Genomic DNA, 24,456 nt, shown 5'->3' with positions numbered 1-24,456 from the left:
CTAAAAAGGGTAAACTGGTCAAATAAAATTGAATGGAACTGATGATTTGAATTTATTCAAAAATTGATTTGAGTTGACCTAAGAATGGGTAAACTAATCAAATGAATTGAATGAAATTGGTGATCTTATTCAAAAATCGACTAGATTGCCCTAAAATGGATAAACTAGTCAAATAAATTCAAAATCGACTAGGTTGCCCTAAAATGAACAAATTGATAAAATGGACTGGATGAAATTGATGAATAAAATGATCCAATGGATTGAATGGAATTGACTGCTTATTGCGATGCATTAGTCTGTGAGTCTTCTAAAATCAAATTTTGGCCTCAGTTTATTTATCGTCTCAATAGCGAGGAATGATTTGTGAATTTCTTCAAATTAATGTCCTCTTTGCAACGGATTTTTACCAATTTGATAAAATGGCCAAAAAGTGATTATCAAAACGCTCATATTCTAAAGATTGCTCTATGAAAATGATCAGATCTTACCTTACCTTGTGCACTACCCCTTTGGATGGTACAAAATGTAAACGTGCAAGTCTCCTTGGATTAAGTATTCGAGACACAAGGTGGCTTATTTCTAACACGGGATCTCCTAAATGGCATTCCCCTTCTAGGGTTTATGCATGATGCCAGTTTATTAAAGCAATGTAAACATGTGACAAATATGGCCTAAAGGACATAAATAATGTATCGGGGGGAAAAGGTCTAAAATGAAATGTACTTATTGAAAATTAAGTATAATGACTGAAATTTAAACATGTGAGTTATCTAGTGGGTAAGTCACTAAAAGAGTGCCAAAGAGGTCTCTTATTGCTAAGGCACATGAATGCAGGCCAAGTAAACAAAGAAATGGTTAGTGCAATTGATAGTACACATAACATATTGGGAGCAATTAAAAAAAGAGATACAATAAAAGCAAGTAAAAGGGGCGGAACCCCTTCCCTCGTGCCTAATGTGCTTAAAAAAGGGTGAGGCTGACTCTAACCTAGGAAAACTCTAACATGGATGCATGAGGCTGGGGTTCCCTAATGCAACTAGACTCGATAAGGTTTAAAAAGGTCCCCAAGCCTTCAGACCTAAGGGAATGGGTCATCAATCCCAAGACCCTCGGTCGGTGGCTCGAGCGATCCCCTAGGTACTGCAATGGGCGCAGAGCACACCATCCACATACCTAGAGAAACCATTCCTGGTCCTACAAGGCGGTGTGGGAAAGAGCCCACGAAAATAAAATAAAATGGGATAACAGTAAATAAACGTGCACTTATGAAGTGTTCCCTATTTTGAGGGAAGGGGTTGAGAACCAACGCGAGAATCTAAAGGTGACACACACCCCCCCCCCCCCAAATGCAATGCAAAGCACGAGATAAAACAAGTACAACATACATCCAAACAACCAATCATACATACGTGAGTGAGGGAATAGCTTGATATGTGCGCGAGGCAAAAAGTCCTAAAAATGGAAAATGCAACCCTAATATCCAAATGCTATGCATAAAAAGGGTAGAAAAAAGGAAAAGAATAGCTAAATCAAATGCTTGGACCCACTTAGGAGGTCCCCAGTGGAGTCGCCAATTGTCGCGCCCCACTTTTGAAATGAGTGAAAGTAGTGAAAGTGTGTGGGATATGTATGTGAACGTGTGTGTAAGTGAAAATAAAAGGCCGTGGGATTGTGAAATGCGACGGTTTGGCCAAACAAAGTTCAAAAAGGGTTTTTGAATGGAAAATGGAGTCTCCACTTGGTATAGAGTTAGGGTCCGGTGTACCAAGTCACCCAAGAAGTGATTTTTGGAAAGCAAAGTAAACAAACCCCTTTTTAAGAACTTTTAGGTTTACGTAACCAAAGAAAGGGATCGGGGGTCACATTTGATAAGGGAGAAGGCAAAGGCAAAACCTAAGGCACTCCCTTACCCTAGCCAAAGCTAGTTGCGTGATTTAGCCCCACGTTTCCTAATTCTTCTACCCAAAATATGCGTTGCATGTTGGATGTGACTAATGGATATGAAAAGGAAAGAAAAATGCAATCCTAAATCTAAAGTGTCTCTTATGAGGCTTTTTGGTCCCAACCACATGAGTTGTGGTGGCCAATAAGGAAAGTCCTCATAGAGGTCACGGGTAATGCAAATGAAGACTCAAGTATGAGTGTAAGCGTGCAAATGTAAGAAAAGTGCAAGTGTGCAAATGTAAGAAAAGTGCATGTGTGCCAATTGAGAAAATAAAGGTGTTTGTGTGCTAGTGGATGAAAATATAATAGTAGATACATATAAGTGCAATTGGGTGCAATTTGTGAGGTGGAAAATAAATGATAAAAGAAGAAAAATGTGCAAACATGGCATGTGGATTGAGAAAAATATAAGTTGTGAGAAAATGTGGATAAAAGAGTGAGGAAGTGATATGATAAGAATGAGAGTGCATGAACCTAGAGGAATGCATCAAATCGGGTACGGGAATGACTCCTAATTTCACGACTTTAATTTTCCCTTTGATTAGAAGGAAAAACTAGCGTGCTAAGGCTATTTTGTAGCCATACTCGCTCGTTTCCCTTATCGAAAGGGGACTCTCAAGCCAATGTACCCTATAACTAGCATGAGGATGCAAAAACCTAAAATGAAGGGGAAAGGATTGGAGGATCATGCCAAATGCTAGAAAACTAAGAAAAAATGTATGACAAACATGCAAGTATGTACTAGCGAGAGGGGACGGCCAATTGGATCTAGTATTGGACTAGCCCTTTTCTAATATTCTCTCACAAGCATTGGACTTGCGAGAGCTCGATGGGAAAAACCATAACCAGCGTTGGACTAGCCACGGTGACGTCACACATTCATTGTAAACCAAATAAATCATGTAAAGGCTAATAAAGCAAATAAACACATAAATCACATATTGCACATAACACATAAGCATGGTATCTAGATGCAAGACCCTAAGAAAGCAAGTAACACGTAGCACACAAGCATGCAAATCACACAAGGCAATTAAGGCTCTAACTATTACATTTGCTAACTAAAACAAATGGGAAAGAGGAAAAAGGAATAAAAATGCACTCCAAACCCTATCTATTACAAGCCAAGAGGTGTACACATACCCCATAAATAAATAAAAGAATGACTTTAATAAAAGCAAAAGTAAATGAAATAAATGAAATGAATTAAGGAAAAGCAAGGAAAGAAAAGTAGACATGCAATTCTCACTTAGCACGTTGGATCACATAGGAGAGAGACGAAAAAAGAAGTCATACCTCCCTTGAAATGGAGCTCTAATGGGGTGAAGTCACTTATTCATCCTCCAAAATAATAAAATGGTTAGGGTACCAATTTAATTAAGAGCGTTAAAGAAAATATGCAAAACACGAGCTCACTTGGTCATAAAGCTCTTAAAATCACGAATTAAATGCAATTAAACAAAATATGGTAATTAATTAATTAAAGCAAACAAGCAATGAAGTTGCAAAAATCAAAGTTGCGAAGGATCAAATTGATGAAAATATTCAATTAGTTGGGTCATAGTGGAACCAAGGGAGACTTGGGGGCCAAAGTGCAATTTTAGAAAGTTATTTCATGCAATCCTCATGCAAGGACGTAAGAAAACATTCTGCAATAAAGTTTCACAAACTCATGAAGCTTTCGGCAAAAGACTTCGAATCAAATTCATCAAAACATTGCCCAACACTCATTGTTTATCAACCCAAACTCATGTAACTCCACAAACTCTCAACTCAAACATGGTTGTTCAGCTTTGCTGAATCTCTCGGATAAAAACCGAGCCAAAGAACAACGACAAAGCAGCAAAATGCAGCAAAGGAATCCAGCCCAAAACTTCATTTAGAGCAACGGGAGTCCTTTTCCTTTTTAATGCAGATAGTCACAATGAATTCACAGTATTGCAGCAATCCATCTTTTATTATGTTCTTAACTGTCACATGGACAACACAATCCAAACAGCAAATGAGAATAGGTCACAAAAAGAGTGATAAGTTCGTGAAGCTTTGGAACCTCAACAACTTCCAGTCACAAACGCAGCCAATGTGACTTGAACATCTACTAAGACTCAACCAGAAAAACAAGGAAAGAAAAGGTTCTGTATATATTGCTGCAATATCTGAGCCAGACAAGAATCAAATTCACTTCTTCAAATGCAGAAACGGACATGAATCTGAAAGTGTTAGATGGGGCATTACAAGAACAAGATAGATTCGGACTGCGAAAATGCAAATGAAGTGCAAGGAAACAGCGAAGAATCCCCTTTTTCATGCACTTGAAGGGCCAGTAGCTAATATGATGAAACCATCATCCACCTGATGATAGACGTCAATGCAAACAGGAGTAAAGGTCATGCGAATCAGGGAGACTTAAATCTGAGTTTTCAATGATCATCTATAACAAGCACATGCCAAGCGTTAATCTGATATGAAAGACAGTGAAATGAAAGTAACCAGTCACAAAGAAAAATCCTGGGTTTCTGTCCCTCAAAACCGAGTCCAAACTGAACCCAACTCTAGATTTATATGTGCTAAAAGATTCTAAGCACAGAAACAATCAAAGCTGTAAACTTTTTGCAATTTTCGTTCGGCCAAAACATGATCACGCAGTAATTCAAATGAGACCTATTGATAACCTCCAAATATCATAACTTTATCAGCGAAGAACCATCAACCAATCATGGAAGTGAAGACAGAACCACTATACAGCAAAACGAAAGCAATAACAACTAAAGAAAACAGCTTTCTACCATAAAAGGCAAGGGTCTTACCTTAAACCCATAATGAGGCGTGGGATGACTAAAGAAAGGGCTCAGGTGGTTTCTGCCGGATCTTCGAAGGTGCGCCAGTGGGTTTTGGGGGTGAAGTGTGGTGGCTGAGTCCACGGCGGTAGAAGGAGAGCGGCAACAGCAAGGACAGCGCCACCACTTCAGCCAATGTCGACGATAGGATCCTCCGAGGTTGCGGCCGCTCTGTGTTTTCCTTTTTCTTTCCGTCGCTACTACCGAAGCTCTCTTCCCCGTCACTGCCTGAGGTTCCCTTCTTCTGGTGTTTCCTTTTATTCAGATTTCCCCGTTACCCTTTTCTCTACTCAACAGCCCCTCTCTATCCTTTCCTTCACAATCTCCCCTGCTTTTCTTTTTCATCCGCTATTCTTTCTGTTCTAGCCATTTCTTTCTCCCTCTTGTTCCAACCCCAGCTCTCTGGTTCTCTCTCAGCTTTTTCCTTCTTCCCTAGCCATCCAGACTCTCCCCCCAGATTTTCCCCTACTCTCGCTCAGCCGTCATAAAATCCTCTGCTTCATTTGCTGTCTCTCTTTCCTTTTATATGGGGAGTTATCACTGAACCCTATCGATGATGGTTTGGATGAAGCCAGATGGCTTGTACCTTCACCATCAAACGGAGCCAACCCATGCAGCTGCAAATCCTTTCTGCCGCGAATGTTTTTTTTCGAGGCGCCTCTTAAATAGCCTAAAACCCGTTATCGGGTTTCCCTTTTTTTTAAATTTTAATTTTTTTTTTAATGATGAACTAAATAAATTCAGATAAAATGAACAAACTATGAATAAAAGATAAAACAAAAATGCTAATAATTTTTCTTCTTTTTTGCTCTTTCTTTTTTTTTGAAAAATTCTATGCTAAAATGACTTAAAACAAAAATAAAAGACTAAAAGCAAATAAAAACTAACATGACAAGCAAAATAATAGTAAATAAAACTACACTAAAAATTTGGTGTCTACAATCCCCTATCCATTGTCTAATCAATATTGGGTCTGCCCATGTCGTTTTCTATATTAAGCCTGCTTTATAGCCACGTGCTATTCATCCAATTGCATTGGTGGTACTTGTCTTTATCCTTTTCACATCAATTGGTTTTCACTGTCTAATCTACATTAAATGCATCTGTTTACTTTTTTGGTACTTACACTTTCCTACAGCTGTTCATTCTATCTTAATTACTTACTTTTATTCCTTCCAGTCTGCTATCCATGCGATTTGTACTACCGCTAATTTCCCACTTTTATTTGACCTCTTATTTCCATTCCTTTCATCACAATAGACTTCCCAACTGAGTTTCTCACCTTTTATTCTACTATATCTTTCTCTCATCCTTATTTTCTCCTGCTTTACTGCATCTTCGTTCTTCCAAGTTCTGCCTGGTAAATTACCTTCTAATTCTTTGTTTTGTTTCTCTCAACTTTTCTTCATGTTTCATGTTTGGTTTCCTTTTATGTCCATGTTTTATATATCTCTTCCACCAGTCTTCCCCCTCCATTAATAACAACTTTGCCCTTTGTTGTTGTCCGCTGTTGATCAGCCATGCATTTATGTCATTATATATTATTGCTTCTGCTATTTATGATGATGCATTTAATCTCTCATGCATGTCTTTTTCTTCCAATAGATTGCTGGCTCCTTTGGTTACGCCTTTTTTTAGCAACCTTGTCCATGTTTTTACTCACTGCATTATACTGTTCTCATTCCATTGTTATGTACGTTTCATTTTCATTCCATGCATGCTTTTATCTTTTGTTGTATCTGATTTTACTATCAATTCTTTTTCTTGATTTTGATTGTTTCTCCTTTTTATTTTGATTTATTATAAATCTCTGTATATTTTGATTCCAGGCTCTTCTGTCTTTTCCTCCTTGTTCCATTTCTTTCTGGCTCTTTCCTATCAGGTAAAACGTTATCTATATTCTTTTATATTGCACTTACTATCTTATCTGATTTTCATATTTTCCTGGCTCATATAAATTTCCTATACTTTTATTGCGATGCTATCCTTTATATTTGTTCCTACCTCTATAACAATTGTGATTCCTACGCTCTGTCATTTTTCCTCCAGCATCGACTCATTAATTAGCTATCCTATATAATTATAGATACCCTTAATTATACTGTATCTTCCTTTATGTTTCTTACTTTTATTTAGTATGCCTCGAAAGCGTAAACTTTGCTCGCAAGATGAATACCGCATGCAAAATAATCAGCGACGCCGAGACAGATATGTTGCCAAGATAGTCAATCGTCAGCAGCATGGTGCTCAGATAGACAGCAAAAAAACAACCTCTATTACACTTCAACAAACACGCAACGTTAATGTTGCAGATGTTCTTCCTGTTGCCAATCCTTTAGAAGATGAACACCATTTAATTGATGTCCCTATTTATACTGCTACATCAACAGCTACCAGTTCTTTGCCTTATCAATGTCCATATGGTCTTTTCCCATCTTCATCTTTTGTTCAAAGTGCCTCCTCGTGCTTTCCTTTCTCAACTATGCCACTTTCTCATATAGTGGATAGCTTATCTACATCGGCTATATCTGAGATTGATCCATGTACCTACTCGCTTCTTAGTCATTCTATTTATTTTTTCACCTCCTTTATTATTCATTTCAACAGTACCTAAATTTTAAATTTCTCCATTCCTATGTATATGCATATAGACCATCTTCCTGCAGTAAATGATCATGTCTTACAAGATCTTTTCACTTCATCGTTGCCTAATGCTACCACTCAGTGGTTCAATTGTCCCATTGATATCTGTACGTTCTCTATCTCTTTCAATAATCTGAAAAAACACTGAATGCTGTATCATTATAATAGATATCGATACTGCATTGCGGTTTTCTATCAATATTATAGCTGAAATTATAATAACGGATTTTCAGCACAATCAAGGGTAATGACAGAACCATTGATTTCATCCTCCTCCATCCAAAATCAAAGTGGTGCGCCAACAGATATTAATAATATTTTCATTCCTTTTATCTCTTTGTATATAACAAACAGTTTGTCCATCTTCCAATTATAACTCATACAGATTCCTATTTAATGCTTCTAGCCCCGACACGTCGCAAAAAAAATATACCATTGCTCCAGCAAATACCATTACAGCCAACCATCCTACCATCTGTTCCAGATTGTCCACATTGTCATGCTAAGCGTTTTTATATGGAACCATCGAAATTTTGTTGTGCATCCGGAGAGATTCGTCTAGCAGAAACAAAAATGACAGATAGATTGCTGCAACTTTATAGAGGAAACACTCCTGAAGCTGTTGAATTTAGGCAATGTATCAAAAGTTACAACAATATGTTTGCCTTCACATCATTGGGAGTCCACTATGACAGGGAGCTGAGCAACAGAAATAAAGGCATTTATACTTTTCGAGTTCAAGGACAAATCTATCATTTTGTCAATCCACTGAAACCTTCTGATGGTGAAAAAGCATCAAATCTGCAGCTCTATTTTTATGATACGGAGCATGAAGTACAAAATAGAATGGCTCTATCAAGCAAATTTAGGGAGTCAATTGTTCAGCAGCTAAAATCTATTCTTGATCACAATCCTTATTCTGTCTTTATTAGAAGATTAGCAGAGATTAAAGACCTGGATAAATACAGGATTTTCCTCAAATCTAATCCTGGATTGGATCAACGTGTGTTCAATATTCCTTCAGTATCTCAAGTTGCAGCAGTTTGGTTGGATAGTGACAGTGTTAATGGAGACAGTTCAAGAGAGATTGAAATATGTACAAAAACAGGAAGCAGAAAAATAGTCAAACAACATTATGGTTGTTATGACACATTACAATATCCATTGATATTTCCTTCTAGAGAGACTGGATGGCATCCTGGAATTCTTAGAAAGACCAAAACTCAGATTCTTCAGCAGCTTGATCAAACTTGTGAGAAAGAAAATTTGCTTTCTATTGATCAATGCACTGATATAGAACAACTATTTATTGCAGAACAAACAGGTATACATATATCTACAAACATTCACATTTTTTCCTTCTTATTTACTATAATATATAATACCTCATTATTACATTTTCCTTCTGTTAACAACTGCTAAGAAGAAAAAAAGACAGAGACCAACTGTTTCATGCAGAGAATATTATGCTTATAAATTTCAAATGCGAAATGGAGATCAATCAAACTTGCTGCATATCGGTCGTCTATTGCAGCAATATTCTGTTGGCACCTATGTCAAGTTAGAGACATCGCGGCTTGAATTTCACAGAGGCAAACAAAACAAATTGAGAACAGAGGCTTATCAAGGATTACTTGATGTCATAGCAAAAGGATCCACAAATGCATCAAATGTCGGAAAACGCATCATTCTGCCTGCAAGTTTTATAGGAGGACCAAGAGATATGCGACGCCGATATATGGATGCAATGACCCTTGTGCAACATTATGGAAAGCCAGATATTTTCCTCACAATGACCTGCAATCCATCTTGGCCTGAGATCAAGAACCATCTGCTTGAAACAGATGAGTGTCAAAACCGACCTGATTTGATTACACGGGTATTTCGTGCAAAAATTGAACAATTGAAAGAAGATCTTTTCAAGAAACATCTTTTCGGTCATGTTGCTGCTTACACTTATGTCATTGAATTTCAAAAAAGAGGTTTGCCCCATGCTCACTTCCTGATCATTCTAAAGGAACAATCAAAGATGTTCTCACCAGAAGAATATGACAACATTGTTTGTGCAGAGCTTCCTGATAGACATCAATCACCATATCTATATTCTCTGGTGATAAAGCACATGCTTCATGGCCCTTGTGGATCAATGAATCCAAGTAATCCATGCATGCGACAAAATCACAAGTGCAGAAACAACTATCCAAAGGATTTCTCAGAATATACAAAGCATGGAAAAAATTCCTATCCTATATATAGGAGAAGAGATGATGGAAGCAAAGTCTATATCAGACAACATGAGCTAGATAACCGATGGATTGTCCCTTACAATCCATATCTTCTTGCAAAATATGATTGTCACATCAACGTTGAAATATGTTCTGCCATTGAAGCTGTAAAGTACATCTATAAATATATATACAAGGGTCATGACAGAGTGATGTATCAATTGACAGCAGAACAAGCAGATAAGATTATTGATGAGATAAAAAATTTTCAGTCTGCAAGGTGGGTATGTGCTCCTGAAGCTATGTGGAGGATTTATGCTTTTGATCTCAATCTTATCAGTCCATCAGTTATTTTGCTTCAACTACACCTTGAAAACTACCAATCGATGTGCTTCGATGAGAATCGGCCTCTAACAGATGTCATTCAAGATGACAGACTTTCACGAACAATGTTGACAGAATTCTTTTCAATGAATCAAACAAATAAAGATGCAGAAAATCTTAATCTTCTCTACAAGGAATTTCCTCAACATTTTGTCTGGGATGAAGGTGACAGAATATGGTATACTAGAAAACGAGGACAGGTCATCGGTCGTGTAACAACAGCACATCCAATTGAAGGAGAAAGATATTATTTCAGAATACTGCTCATGCACGTTCGAGCACCAACATCCTTTGATGATCTAAAAACAGTTAATGGTTATCTAGCATCTTCATTTAAAGAAGCAGCAGAATTACGAGGATTGCTTCATATAGACAATGGAGCTGAAGAATGCTTATCAGAAGCTATTCTCTACAAAATGCCACAATGTCTAAGACAGCTATTTGCAGTGATCTTAGTCCATTGCTCACCAGCTGATCCACATAAACTATGGTCGAAGTTTCAGCCATTCTTATCAGAAGATATCGCAGCAGACTCATCATTATCAGAAACTGAAATTATCAGAAAGGTCCTTGCTTCAATTGATCACTATTTGCAAATAATGGGAAAAAGCATAAAGACCTATAGTTTCTCAGATTTTATTCCCACTGTTGATTCATCAATCCTGCTAAAGAAATACAAGCTGAGCTTGCAATACCTGTCTCCACAGAAGATTTAGCAGCAGTTTCTATGTTAAATCCTGGACAACAATCTGCATTTGACAAAATAATGCAAAAAGTCAATGCAAATACATCAGCTGCATTCTTCATTAATGGTCCTGGTGGCACAGGAAAATCTTTCCTTTATAAAGCACTGCTGGCAACAATCAGATCAAAAGGTGACATTGCATTAGCAACTGCAACATCAGGAGCAGCTGCATCAATACTTCCAGGAGGTCGTACTGCTCACTCACGCTTCAAGATTCCACTTCATCATGAAGCTAACAGCACATGCAATCTTTCTAAACAAAGTGCCGTATCTCAACTAATCAAGACTGCAAAACTCATAATATGGGATGAAGCAGCAATGGCCAAAAAATTTGCAATTGAATCGTTTGATAGATTACTCAGAGACTTGTTGAATTGTGATCAGATCTTTGGTGGAAAAATCAACTTTGGCGGAGATTTCCGACAAACTCTACCAGTTGTAAGGAAAGGTCAAAAGGAAGATTACATTTCTGCATCACTTATCAATTCATATGTCTGGCCTCAGCTTGAAAAAATCCACCTAACTGAGAATATGAGAGCATCTTTGGATCCATCATTTTCAGATTTTCTTCTAAACATTGGAAATGGCACACAGCAAGTCATTGTAGATGACAAAGTAAAGTTGCCTTCTCATACGATCATTCCTTTTATTGATGATCAGCCATCCTTAGACACCCTCATCAATGCAGTTTATCCATCCTTGTCCAGCTTTCTACCTGGTAATTCTACAGTTATTAATAGAGTCATTCTCAGCACAACAAATGATATTGTACATGAAGTCAATCAAATGTTGATCCAGAAGTTCCCTGGAGAAGAAGTCAAATACATCAGTTTCGATCAAACCATAGATCCAAGCAAGCAAGCCGATCATGGTGATTTCTTAAATACTATTCACCCTCTAGGACTACCCCCACATGAACTGATATTGAAGCGAAATTGCCCAGTTATACTCCTAAGAAATCTCAATCCTGCAGAAGGATTATGCAATGGAACACGTTTGATTTGTTTGAATTTCAACAAAAATGTTATTCATGCTGAAATTTCTGTTGGAATTCATTCTGGTAAACAAGTTTTCATTCGCCGGATTCCATTACATAGCTCCAATGATGAATCATACCCAATACCCTTCAAACGCACTCAATTTCCAATTTCATTGTGCTTTGCCATGACAATTAACAAATCACAAGGACAAACACTTGATTTTGTAGGATTATATTTGAAAGAACCAGTATTTTCACATGGTCAATTGTATGTTGCACTATCAAGAGCTAAAAGTGCTGATAATGTTAAATTCTGCTTAGACCTGTTTCTTCTGATTCTCTATCGAATGATTGCACACGCAATGTAGTTTATCAGGAAATTTTGGCAGCTGCAGCTCATGATTAAGTATTCAACTTACATGTCTTTAATTCCAAATGCCTATATTTATTACTCTATATATTTACATATCTCTATGGCTAATAATATATTCTTTATATTTCATGTTACAGATATGGAAGACAAGTGCACTACTATCAGCAACCTGACAGACAAATCAAATGACTGGATCATAAAAGTCATCCTTATTGAAAAAACAAACATCTTCAGAGGAAAAGACCAAAACACATTCCAGCGTTTCATGTTTGCAGATGAACATGTGAATTCCATATTACAAATTCCTTCCATAAAAAACATATCAGCCATAGAACTAAATATTGTCATTACTCTTTACTATGATAATTATCCATGAAATTAACAAACACTTTCAATTATATCACTATACCATTCCCTATTCATCTATTATCAATTTTTAACTTCATTTATCAGGAACTTATTAACCAATTGATCACTGCTTTCTTTCCAGAATGAATCAATCCAGGCAATTGCTTTTACCAGAGATGTGAACTATGCAAATACCAAACTTGATCTTTACTGTACCTATTACATTGGCAATGCTGCTATTTCAGCCATCACTGATCAAAGAAACCAAGCTGGATCTGTATCATGGCAACTAACCATCAGCACCTTCTGGGATCTTGACAAATATAAAAACAATGATTCCATCAGATACAGTAAACATACATTTACTATTATCATTCATTCAATACAATCATATATACCTTAACTTTTTCTGCACTTACACTCTCTATTTATCAAATCATTTTATCTCTGCAGATCTTCTTTGTGCTCTAATTCAAGGATTTCCAGAATCTATTATACCAACAGTAAAAGGACCACGCACAATTCGCAGATTTGTCGCTGTTAATGCTGAGTAAATTTCCAACTTTTTTTCTTCTTCAACATGTTTCCACATACACCATATCTTCATTCAACCACTTATCTATCTACTAAATTCTCTGTTTTTCACATGACTAATTATCCATGTAATAAATTATCTCTCTTGCACATTGATATCTATATATTTCAGATGTAGACCCATGATCTTCACCATGTGGGAACCATATGTCTATATTGAAGGAATTCAGCTCATGAATACTATTCACACATGTCCAATAGTTCTACTTGTCCGGCCAAAGATCACAACATATCATGGTTAATATATTGCTTTTCATTAAAATCATAACTTAATTAACTCATACAAAATCATTTATCTAATCAAATACCTTCTTTTGTCTTATTTTGACCTCTCTGCAAATAACAACTCAAGGAATTGACATTGCTACTCGTCCCAATACCACAATTGTCACTGATCCACCACTACAGGAGGCAGCATCACTCCAAGTCTGGTATGTATCCCTTTATTTCCTGCTCTTAGACACAAACACTTTCATATTCACAAATAAATATAACCATTCCAAAAAATTCCATAAATATCACAGGTGTGACGAAAATAAAGCATATATTGAAAAAGTCATCAGTCAAAGGCTCTATGAAAAAATGAATCAAAAAGTAGTTGCTCCAGTGCACACTCAAATAAGGCCAATCTCACAAATTCTTGGCTCTTCAGAACTGGTAAAGTACATTTTTTTATTCCATGCTCTGCTACCAAAAATTTACATAAATAATTTACTGACAAAAATCATGATTTGCAACTTTTTTGCCTTTAAATAGATCAAAAACTTTTGGATCAAAGGAACTCCATTGATAGCCAACTTTGAGCAGAAATTTTTTGTTCCTAGCTGTGCTACATGTAGCAAATCAACAGGAGCAATGATGGATATTGAATTTGACTGCAGCTTCTGTGAAACAAAGGACAAAAAGCCAAAACCAAAGTATCCATTTCACTTGAATCAATTACATAACTGTTCTTTTACATTGCTTCCAATAAACAGCATCTCAATCTTATTCTTCTCACTTTTACAGAGCAAAGCTCCAGCTCAACATACACGATGACACCGGCTACCTAACTGTTACTGTCGAAGAAAAATATGCAGAAACTCTCCTTGACATGACTGCTACTGAAATCTATGACAGATATATCCAGGTATCTATCAAATCATTATTACTTATAAACAAAACATTTAATATGCTTCATTTTTTTCCTTACTCAGTATACATTTCTTTTCAATAATGCAGAAAATCCCAATTCCTATTAACGTTATCAATGAAAGGATTCAGCAGCAATCATTGCTTTGTGAGATAAGATCATATCTACCATCTCACAGACAATTTACACCCCTCTATTTTCTCACAGCTTTTCTTCTTGATAAATCATCAGCCCATCCTCTTCTCCAGCACATAACTGAGCAAAAAACACCACAATCAGAAGCAGAAGAATTGATTCACACAATAGCTCCATCTCAGGAACTTATAACCCCAGCCACCCCAACTGATCAGTCTCCACCTGCTGTCACTCCCTCTCCAATTTACAAAAACACTACTTCAGCTGGATCTTCTACATCTCAAGCGGCAGGTTATCCTGAATCTGACACTCCAATAGCACCACCATCTGCCAAATGCAGCTTAGATGAACAATTTGACAGCGAATCTAAACATCAGAAGATCATATGAATTCATCCCCTATCCATTGTCTAATCAATATTGGGTCTGCCCATGTCGTTTTCTATATTAAGCCTGCTTTATAGCCACGTGCTATTCATCCAATTGCATTGGTGGTACTTGTCTTTATCCTTTTCACATCAATTGGTTTTCACTGTCTAATCTACATTAAATGCATCTGTTTACTTTTTTGGTACTTACACTTTCCTACAGCTGTTCATTCTATCTTAATTACTTACTTTTATTCCTTCCAGTCTGCTATCCATGCGATTTGTACTACCGCTAATTTCCCACTTTTATTTGACCTCTTATTTCCATTCCTTTCATCACAATAGACTTCCCAACTGAGTTTCTCACCTTTTATTCTACTATATCTTTCTCTCATCCTTATTTTCTCCTGCTTTACTGCATCTTCGTTCTTCCAAGTTCTGCCTGGTAAATTACCTTCTAATTCTTTGTTTTGTTTCTCTCAACTTTTCTTCATGTTTCATGTTTGGTTTCCTTTTATGTCCATGTTTTATATATCTCTTCCACCAGTCTTCCCCCTCCATTAATAACAACTTTGCCCTTTGTTGTTGTCCGCTGTTGATCAGCCATGCATTTATGTCATTATATATTATTGCTTCTGCTATTTATGATGATGCATTTAATCTCTCATGCATGTCTTTTTCTTCCAATAGATTGCTGGCTCCTTTGGTTACGCCTTTTTTTAGCAACCTTGTCCATGTTTTTACTCACTGCATTATACTGTTCTCATTCCATTGTTATGTACGTTTCATTTTCATTCCATGCATGCTTTTATCTTTTGTTGTATCTGATTTTACTATCAATTCTTTTTCTTGATTTTGATTGTTTCTCCTTTTTATTTTGATTTATTATAAATCTCTGTATATTTTGATTCCAGGCTCTTCTGTCTTTTCCTCCTTGTTCCATTTCTTTCTGGCTCTTTCCTATCAGGTAAAACGTTATCTATATTCTTTTATATTGCACTTACTATCTTATCTGATTTTCATATTTTCCTGGCTCATATAAATTTCCTATACTTTTATTGCGATGCTATCCTTTATATTTGTTCCTACCTCTATAACAATTGTGATTCCTACGCTCTGTCATTTTTCCTCCAGCATCGACTCATTAATTAGCTATCCTATATAATTATAGATACCCTTAATTATACTGTATCTTCCTTTATGTTTCTTACTTTTATTTAGTATGCCTCGAAAGCGTAAACTTTGCTCGCAAGATGAATACCGCATGCAAAATAATCAGCGACGCCGAGACAGATATGTTGCCAAGATAGTCAATCGTCAGCAGCATGGTGCTCAGATAGACAGCAAAAAAACAACCTCTATTACACTTCAACAAACACGCAACGTTAATGTTGCAGATGTTCTTCCTGTTGCCAATCCTTTAGAAGATGAACACCATTTAATTGATGTCCCTATTTATACTGCTACATCAACAGCTACCAGTTCTTTGCCTTATCAATGTCCATATGGTCTTTTCCCATCTTCATCTTTTGTTCAAAGTGCCTCCTCGTGCTTTCCTTTCTCAACTATGCCACTTTCTCATATAGTGGATAGCTTATCTACATCGGCTATATCTGAGATTGATCCATGTACCTACTCGCTTCTTAGTCATTCTATTTATTTTTTCACCTCCTTTATTATTCATTTCAACAGTACCTAAATTTTAAATTTCTCCATTCCTATGTATATGCATATAGACCATCTTCCTGCAGTAAATGATCATGTCTTACAAGATCTTTTCACTTCATCGTTGCCTAATGCTACCACTCAGTGGTTCAATTGTCCCATTGATATCTGTACGTTCTCTATCTCTTTCAATAATCTGAAAAAACACTGAATGCTGTATCATTATAATAGATATCGATACTGCATTGCGGTTTTCTATCAATATTATAGCTGAAATTATAATAACGGATTTTCAGCACAATCAAGGGTAATGACAGAACCATTGATTTCATCCTCCTCCATCCAAAATCAAAGTGGTGCGCCAACAGATATTAATAATATTTTCATTCCTTTTATCTCTTTGTATATAACAAACAGTTTGTCCATCTTCCAATTATAACTCATACAGATTCCTATTTAATGCTTCTAGCCCCGACACGTCGCAAAAAAAATATACCATTGCTCCAGCAAATACCATTACAGCCAACCATCCTACCATCTGTTCCAGATTGTCCACATTGTCATGCTAAGCGTTTTTATATGGAACCATCGAAATTTTGTTGTGCATCCGGAGAGATTCGTCTAGCAGAAACAAAAATGACAGATAGATTGCTGCAACTTTATAGAGGAAACACTCCTGAAGCTGTTGAATTTAGGCAATGTATCAAAAGTTACAACAATATGTTTGCCTTCACATCATTGGGAGTCCACTATGACAGGGAGCTGAGCAACAGAAATAAAGGCATTTATACTTTTCGAGTTCAAGGACAAATCTATCATTTTGTCAATCCACTGAAACCTTCTGATGGTGAAAAAGCATCAAATCTGCAGCTCTATTTTTATGATACGGAGCATGAAGTACAAAATAGAATGGCTCTATCAAGCAAATTTAGGGAGTCAATTGTTCAGCAGCTAAAATCTATTCTTGATCACAATCCTTATTCTGTCTTTATTAGAAGATTAGCAGAGATTAAAGACCTGGATAAATACAGGATTTTCCTCAAATCTAATCCTGGATTGGATCAACGTGTGTTCAATATTCCTTCAGTATCTCAAGTTGCAGCAGTTTGGTTGGATAGTGACAGTGTTAATGGAGACAGTTCAAGAGAGATTGAAATATGTACAAAAACAGGAAGCAGAAAAATAGTCAAACAACATTATGGTTGTTATGACACATTACAATATCCATTGATATTTCCTTCTAGAGAGACTGGATGGCATCCTGGAATTCTTAGAAAGACCAAAACTCAGATTCTTCAGCAGCTTGATCAAACTTGTGAGAAAGAAAATTTGCTTTCTATTGATCAATGCACTGATATAGAACAACTATTTATTGCAGAACAAACAGGTATACATATATCTACAAACATTCACATTTTTTCCTTCTTATTTACTATAATATATAATACCTCATTATTACATTTTCCTTCTGTTAACAACTGCTAAGAAGAAAAAAAGACAGAGACCAACTGTTTCATGCAGAGAATATTATGCTTATAAATTTCAAATGCGAAATGGAGATCAATCAAACTTGCTGCATATCGGTCGTCTATTGCAGCAATATTCTGTTGGCACCTATGTCAAGTTAGAGACATCGCGGCTTGAATTTCACAGAGGCAAACAAAACAAATTGAGAACAGAGGCTTATCAAGGATTACTTGATGTCATAGCAAAAGGATCCACAAATGCATCAAATGTCGGAAAACGCATCATTCTGCCTGCAAGTTTTATAGGAGGACCAAGAGATATGCGACGCCGATATATGGATGCAATGACCCTTGTGCAACATTATGGAAAGCCAGATATTTTCCTCACAATGACCTGCAATCCATCTTGGCCTGAGATCAAGAACCATCTGCTTGAAACAGATGAGTGTCAAAACCGACCTGATTTGATTACACGGGTATTTCGTGCAAAAATTGAACAATTGAAAGAAGATCTTTTCAAGAAACATCTTTTCGGTCATGTTGCTGCTTACACTTATGTCATTGAATTTCAAAAAAGAGGTTTGCCCCATGCTCACTTCCTGATCATTCTAAAGGAACAATCAAAGATGTTCTCACCAGAAGAATATGACAACATTGTTTGTGCAGAGCTTCCTGATAGACATCAATCACCATATCTATATTCTCTGGTGATAAAGCACATGCTTCATGGCCCTTGTGGATCAATGAATCCAAGTAATCCATGCATGCGACAAAATCACAAGTGCAGAAACAACTATCCAAAGGATTTCTCAGAATATACAAAGCATGGAAAAAATTCCTATCCTATATATAGGAGAAGAGATGATGGAAGCAAAGTCTATATCAGACAACATGAGCTAGATAACCGATGGATTGTCCCTTACAATCCATATCTTCTTGCAAAATATGATTGTCACATCAACGTTGAAATATGTTCTGCCATTGAAGCTGTAAAGTACATCTATAAATATATATACAAGGGTCATGACAGAGTGATGTATCAATTGACAGCAGAACAAGCAGATAAGATTATTGATGAGATAAAAAATTTTCAGTCTGCAAGGTGGGTATGTGCTCCTGAAGCTATGTGGAGGATTTATGCTTTTGATCTCAATCTTATCAGTCCATCAGTTATTTTGCTTCAACTACACCTTGAAAACTACCAATCGATGTGCTTCGATGAGAATCGGCCTCTAACAGATGTCATTCAAGATGACAGACTTTCACGAACAATGTTGACAGAATTCTTTTCAATGAATCAAACAAATAAAGATGCAGAAAATCTTAATCTTCTCTACAAGGAATTTCCTCAACATTTTGTCTGGGATGAAGGTGACAGAATATGGTATACTAGAAAACGAGGACAGGTCATCGGTCGTGTAACAACAGCACATCCAATTGAAGGAGAAAGATATTATTTCAGAATACTGCTCATGCACGTTCGAGCACCAACATCCTTTGATGATCTAAAAACAGTTAATGGTTATCTAGCATCTTCATTTAAAGAAGCAGCAGAATTACGAGGATTGCTTCATATAGACAATGGAGCTGAAGAATGCTTATCAGAAGCTATTCTCTACAAAATGCCACAATGTCTAAGACAGCTATTTGCAGTGATCTTAGTCCATTGCTCACCAGCTGATCCACATAAACTATGGTCGAAGTTTCAGCCATTCTTATCAGAAGATATCGCAGCAGACTCATCATTATCAGAAACTGAAATTATCAGAAAGGTCCTTGCTTCAATTGATCACTATTTGCAAATAATGGGAAAAAGCATAAAGACCTATAGTTTCTCAGATTTTATTCCCACTGTTGATTCATCAATCCTGCTAAAGAAATACAAGCTGAGCTTGCAATACCTGTCTCCACAGAAGATTTAGCAGCAGTTTCTATGTTAAATCCTGGACAACAATCTGCATTTGACAAAATAATGCAAAAAGTCAATGCAAATACATCAGCTGCATTCTTCATTAATGGTCCTGGTGGCACAGGAAAATCTTTCCTTTATAAAGCACTGCTGGCAACAATCAGATCAAAAGGTGACATTGCATTAGCAACTGCAACATCAGGAGCAGCTGCATCAATACTTCCAGGAGGTCGTACTGCTCACTCACGCTTCAAGATTCCACTTCATCATGAAGCTAACAGCACATGCAATCTTTCTAAACAAAGTGCCGTATCTCAACTAATCAAGACTGCAAAACTCATAATATGGGATGAAGCAGCAATGGCCAAAAAATTTGCAATTGAATCGTTTGATAGATTACTCAGAGACTTGTTGAATTGTGATCAGATCTTTGGTGGAAAAATCAACTTTGGCGGAGATTTCCGACAAACTCTACCAGTTGTAAGGAAAGGTCAAAAGGAAGATTACATTTCTGCATCACTTATCAATTCATATGTCTGGCCTCAGCTTGAAAAAATCCACCTAACTGAGAATATGAGAGCATCTTTGGATCCATCATTTTCAGATTTTCTTCTAAACATTGGAAATGGCACACAGCAAGTCATTGTAGATGACAAAGTAAAGTTGCCTTCTCATACGATCATTCCTTTTATTGATGATCAGCCATCCTTAGACACCCTCATCAATGCAGTTTATCCATCCTTGTCCAGCTTTCTACCTGGTAATTCTACAGTTATTAATAGAGTCATTCTCAGCACAACAAATGATATTGTACATGAAGTCAATCAAATGTTGATCCAGAAGTTCCCTGGAGAAGAAGTCAAATACATCAGTTTCGATCAAACCATAGATCCAAGCAAGCAAGCCGATCATGGTGATTTCTTAAATACTATTCACCCTCTAGGACTACCCCCACATGAACTGATATTGAAGCGAAATTGCCCAGTTATACTCCTAAGAAATCTCAATCCTGCAGAAGGATTATGCAATGGAACACGTTTGATTTGTTTGAATTTCAACAAAAATGTTATTCATGCTGAAATTTCTGTTGGAATTCATTCTGGTAAACAAGTTTTCATTCGCCGGATTCCATTACATAGCTCCAATGATGAATCATACCCAATACCCTTCAAACGCACTCAATTTCCAATTTCATTGTGCTTTGCCATGACAATTAACAAATCACAAGGACAAACACTTGATTTTGTAGGATTATATTTGAAAGAACCAGTATTTTCACATGGTCAATTGTATGTTGCACTATCAAGAGCTAAAAGTGCTGATAATGTTAAATTCTGCTTAGACCTGTTTCTTCTGATTCTCTATCGAATGATTGCACACGCAATGTAGTTTATCAGGAAATTTTGGCAGCTGCAGCTCATGATTAAGTATTCAACTTACATGTCTTTAATTCCAAATGCCTATATTTATTACTCTATATATTTACATATCTCTATGGCTAATAATATATTCTTTATATTTCATGTTACAGATATGGAAGACAAGTGCACTACTATCAGCAACCTGACAGACAAATCAAATGACTGGATCATAAAAGTCATCCTTATTGAAAAAACAAACATCTTCAGAGGAAAAGACCAAAACACATTCCAGCGTTTCATGTTTGCAGATGAACATGTGAATTCCATATTACAAATTCCTTCCATAAAAAACATATCAGCCATAGAACTAAATATTGTCATTACTCTTTACTATGATAATTATCCATGAAATTAACAAACACTTTCAATTATATCACTATACCATTCCCTATTCATCTATTATCAATTTTTAACTTCATTTATCAGGAACTTATTAACCAATTGATCACTGCTTTCTTTCCAGAATGAATCAATCCAGGCAATTGCTTTTACCAGAGATGTGAACTATGCAAATACCAAACTTGATCTTTACTGTACCTATTACATTGGCAATGCTGCTATTTCAGCCATCACTGATCAAAGAAACCAAGCTGGATCTGTATCATGGCAACTAACCATCAGCAAAACAACTTTCATCAAGCAAGCACAGAAACAGAATGAGTTGAACCTCCACAATCGGTTCCCAATAACTTCCTTCTGGGATCTTGACAAATATAAAAACAATGATTCCATCAGATACAGTAAACATACATTTACTATTATCATTCATTCAATACAATCATATATACCTTAACTTTTTCTGCACTTACACTCTCTATTTATCAAATCATTTTATCTCTGCAGATCTTCTTTGTGCTCTAATTCAAGGATTTCCAGAATCTATTATACCAACAGTAAAAGGACCACGCACAATTCGCAGATTTGTCGCTGTTAATGCTGAGTAAATTTCCAACTTTTTTTCTTCTTCAACATGTTTCCACATACACCATATCTTCATTCAACCACTTATCTATCTACTAAATTCTCTGTTTTTCACATGACTAATTATCCATGTAATAAATTATCTCTCTTGCACATTGATATCTATATATTTCAGATGTAGACCCATGATCTTCACCATGTGGGAACCATATGTCTATATTGAAGGAATTCAGCTCATGAATACTATTCACACATGTCCAATAGTTCTACTTGTCCGGCCAAAGATCACAACATATCATGGTTAATATATTGCTTTTCATTAAAATCATAACTTAATTAACTCATACAAAATCATTTATCTAATCAAATACCTTCTTTTGTCTTATTTTGACCTCTCTGCAAATAACAACTCAAGGAATTGACATTGCTACTCGTCCCAATACCACAATTGTCACTGATCCACCACTACAGGAGGCAGCATCACTCCAAGTCTGGTATGTATCCCTTTATTTCCTGCTCTTAGACACAAACACTTTCATATTCACAAATAAATATAACCATTCCAAAAAATTCCATAAATATCACAGGTGTGACGAAAATAAAGCATATATTGAAAAAGTCATCAGTCAAAGGCTCTATGAAAAAATGAATCAAAAAGTAGTTGCTCCAGTGCACACTCAAATAAGGCCAATCTCACAAATTCTTGGCTCTTCAGAACTGGTAAAGTACATTTTTTTATTCCATGCTCTGCTACCAAAAATTTACATAAATAATTTACTGACAAAAATCATGATTTGCAACTTTTTTGCCTTTAAATAGATCAAAAACTTTTGGATCAAAGGAACTCCATTGATAGCCAACTTTGAGCAGAAATTTTTTGTTCCTAGCTGTGCTACATGTAGCAAATCAACAGGAGCAATGATGGATATTGAATTTGACTGCAGCTTCTGTGAAACAAAGGACAAAAAGCCAAAACCAAAGTATCCATTTCACTTGAATCAATTACATAACTGTTCTTTTACATTGCTTCCAATAAACAGCATCTCAATCTTATTCTTCTCACTTTTACAGAGCAAAGCTCCAGCTCAACATACACGATGACACCGGCTACCTAACTGTTACTGTCGAAGAAAAATATGCAGAAACTCTCCTTGACATGACTGCTACTGAAATCTATGACAGATATATCCAGGTATCTATCAAATCATTATTACTTATAAACAAAACATTTAATATGCTTCATTTTTTTCCTTACTCAGTATACATTTCTTTTCAATAATGCAGAAAATCCCAATTCCTATTAACGTTATCAATGAAAGGATTCAGCAGCAATCATTGCTTTGTGAGATAAGATCATATCTACCATCTCACAGACAATTTACACCCCTCTATTTTCTCACAGCTTTTCTTCTTGATAAATCATCAGCCCATCCTCTTCTCCAGCACATAACTGAGCAAAAAACACCACAATCAGAAGCAGAAGAATTGATTCACACAATAGCTCCATCTCAGGAACTTATAACCCCAGCCACCCCAACTGATCAGTCTCCACCTGCTGTCACTCCCTCTCCAATTTACAAAAACACTACTTCAGCTGGATCTTCTACATCTCAAGCGGCAGGTTATCCTGAATCTGACACTCCAATAGCACCACCATCTGCCAAATGCAGCTTAGATGAACAATTTGACAGCGAATCTAAACATCAGAAGATCATATGAATTCCACCATCTCAGCAATCGCATGGTCTTCAAACAACTGCCTCCAGCCAACTCTCCATCCATATCCATACTTTTGATTCCCTGTAGCTGTCAATCATATTTTGTTGTCATCTGCTTTATGTACAAACTAAAGCAAAAAAAACAACATATATTTTTGTTTGATAGTGCATGAACCACATGTAAAACTCCAGGATCAATATAGCACCCTACTTATATTAACTTATCAGTTTTCTTACTTCCAATACGTCTGATGCATCCGACCATAACTATGTATTCACATGACAACAGTTTCATCACAATACTACCAACACAAAATAAAAAATTCCTGTTTTCTTTTAACATATTACTGTATCTTCACATGTCTGACAACTAACACATAAAAACATATCTAGATAACATAAAAAGTACATCACTCATATAATATATTATACACCAATAAAAATCACTATAAATATAATCAATACCCATAACCAAAGCCCCAAAATCCCAAAAAACTCATGGCAATACCAACTTTTATAGATTGGACAATAGAAACAATAGAAGAAAATGATCACTTGATAACTTGCTTATTTTACCTTCATACTATCAATGGACAAGCACTTCAAGTAATCCAAGCCACCCTAATATCCAATAACATCTTTACATATCA

General features: G+C 36.2%; 2 protein-coding genes across 2 annotated transcripts; both read left to right on the top strand.

Annotated features, from left to right (window-relative positions):
- Window positions 1-7,997: 7,997 nt before the first annotated feature.
- On the top strand, window positions 7,998-10,749 carry LOC113711476 (uncharacterized). The gene is made up of 2 exons (XM_072067156.1): window positions 7,998-8,748; window positions 8,921-10,749. The coding sequence occupies exons 1-2, from the start codon at window positions 7,998-8,000 to the stop codon at window positions 10,747-10,749; spliced, it is 2,580 nt and encodes an 859-aa protein (XP_071923257.1).
- Window positions 10,750-17,007: 6,258 nt separating this feature from the next.
- LOC140015238 (uncharacterized) lies at window positions 17,008-19,759 on the top strand. The gene is made up of 2 exons (XM_072067155.1): window positions 17,008-17,758; window positions 17,931-19,759. The coding sequence occupies exons 1-2, from the start codon at window positions 17,008-17,010 to the stop codon at window positions 19,757-19,759; spliced, it is 2,580 nt and encodes an 859-aa protein (XP_071923256.1).
- The last annotated feature ends 4,697 nt before the right edge of the window (window positions 19,760-24,456 follow it).

The sequence above is a fragment of the Coffea arabica genome, chromosome 10e (genome assembly GCF_036785885.1).
Source record: "Coffea arabica cultivar ET-39 chromosome 10e, Coffea Arabica ET-39 HiFi, whole genome shotgun sequence".
Classification (NCBI taxonomy): domain Eukaryota; kingdom Viridiplantae; phylum Streptophyta; class Magnoliopsida; order Gentianales; family Rubiaceae; genus Coffea; species Coffea arabica.
Note: the sequence above shows the minus strand (reverse complement) of the source record. Positions and strands in the feature narration are given on the sequence as shown.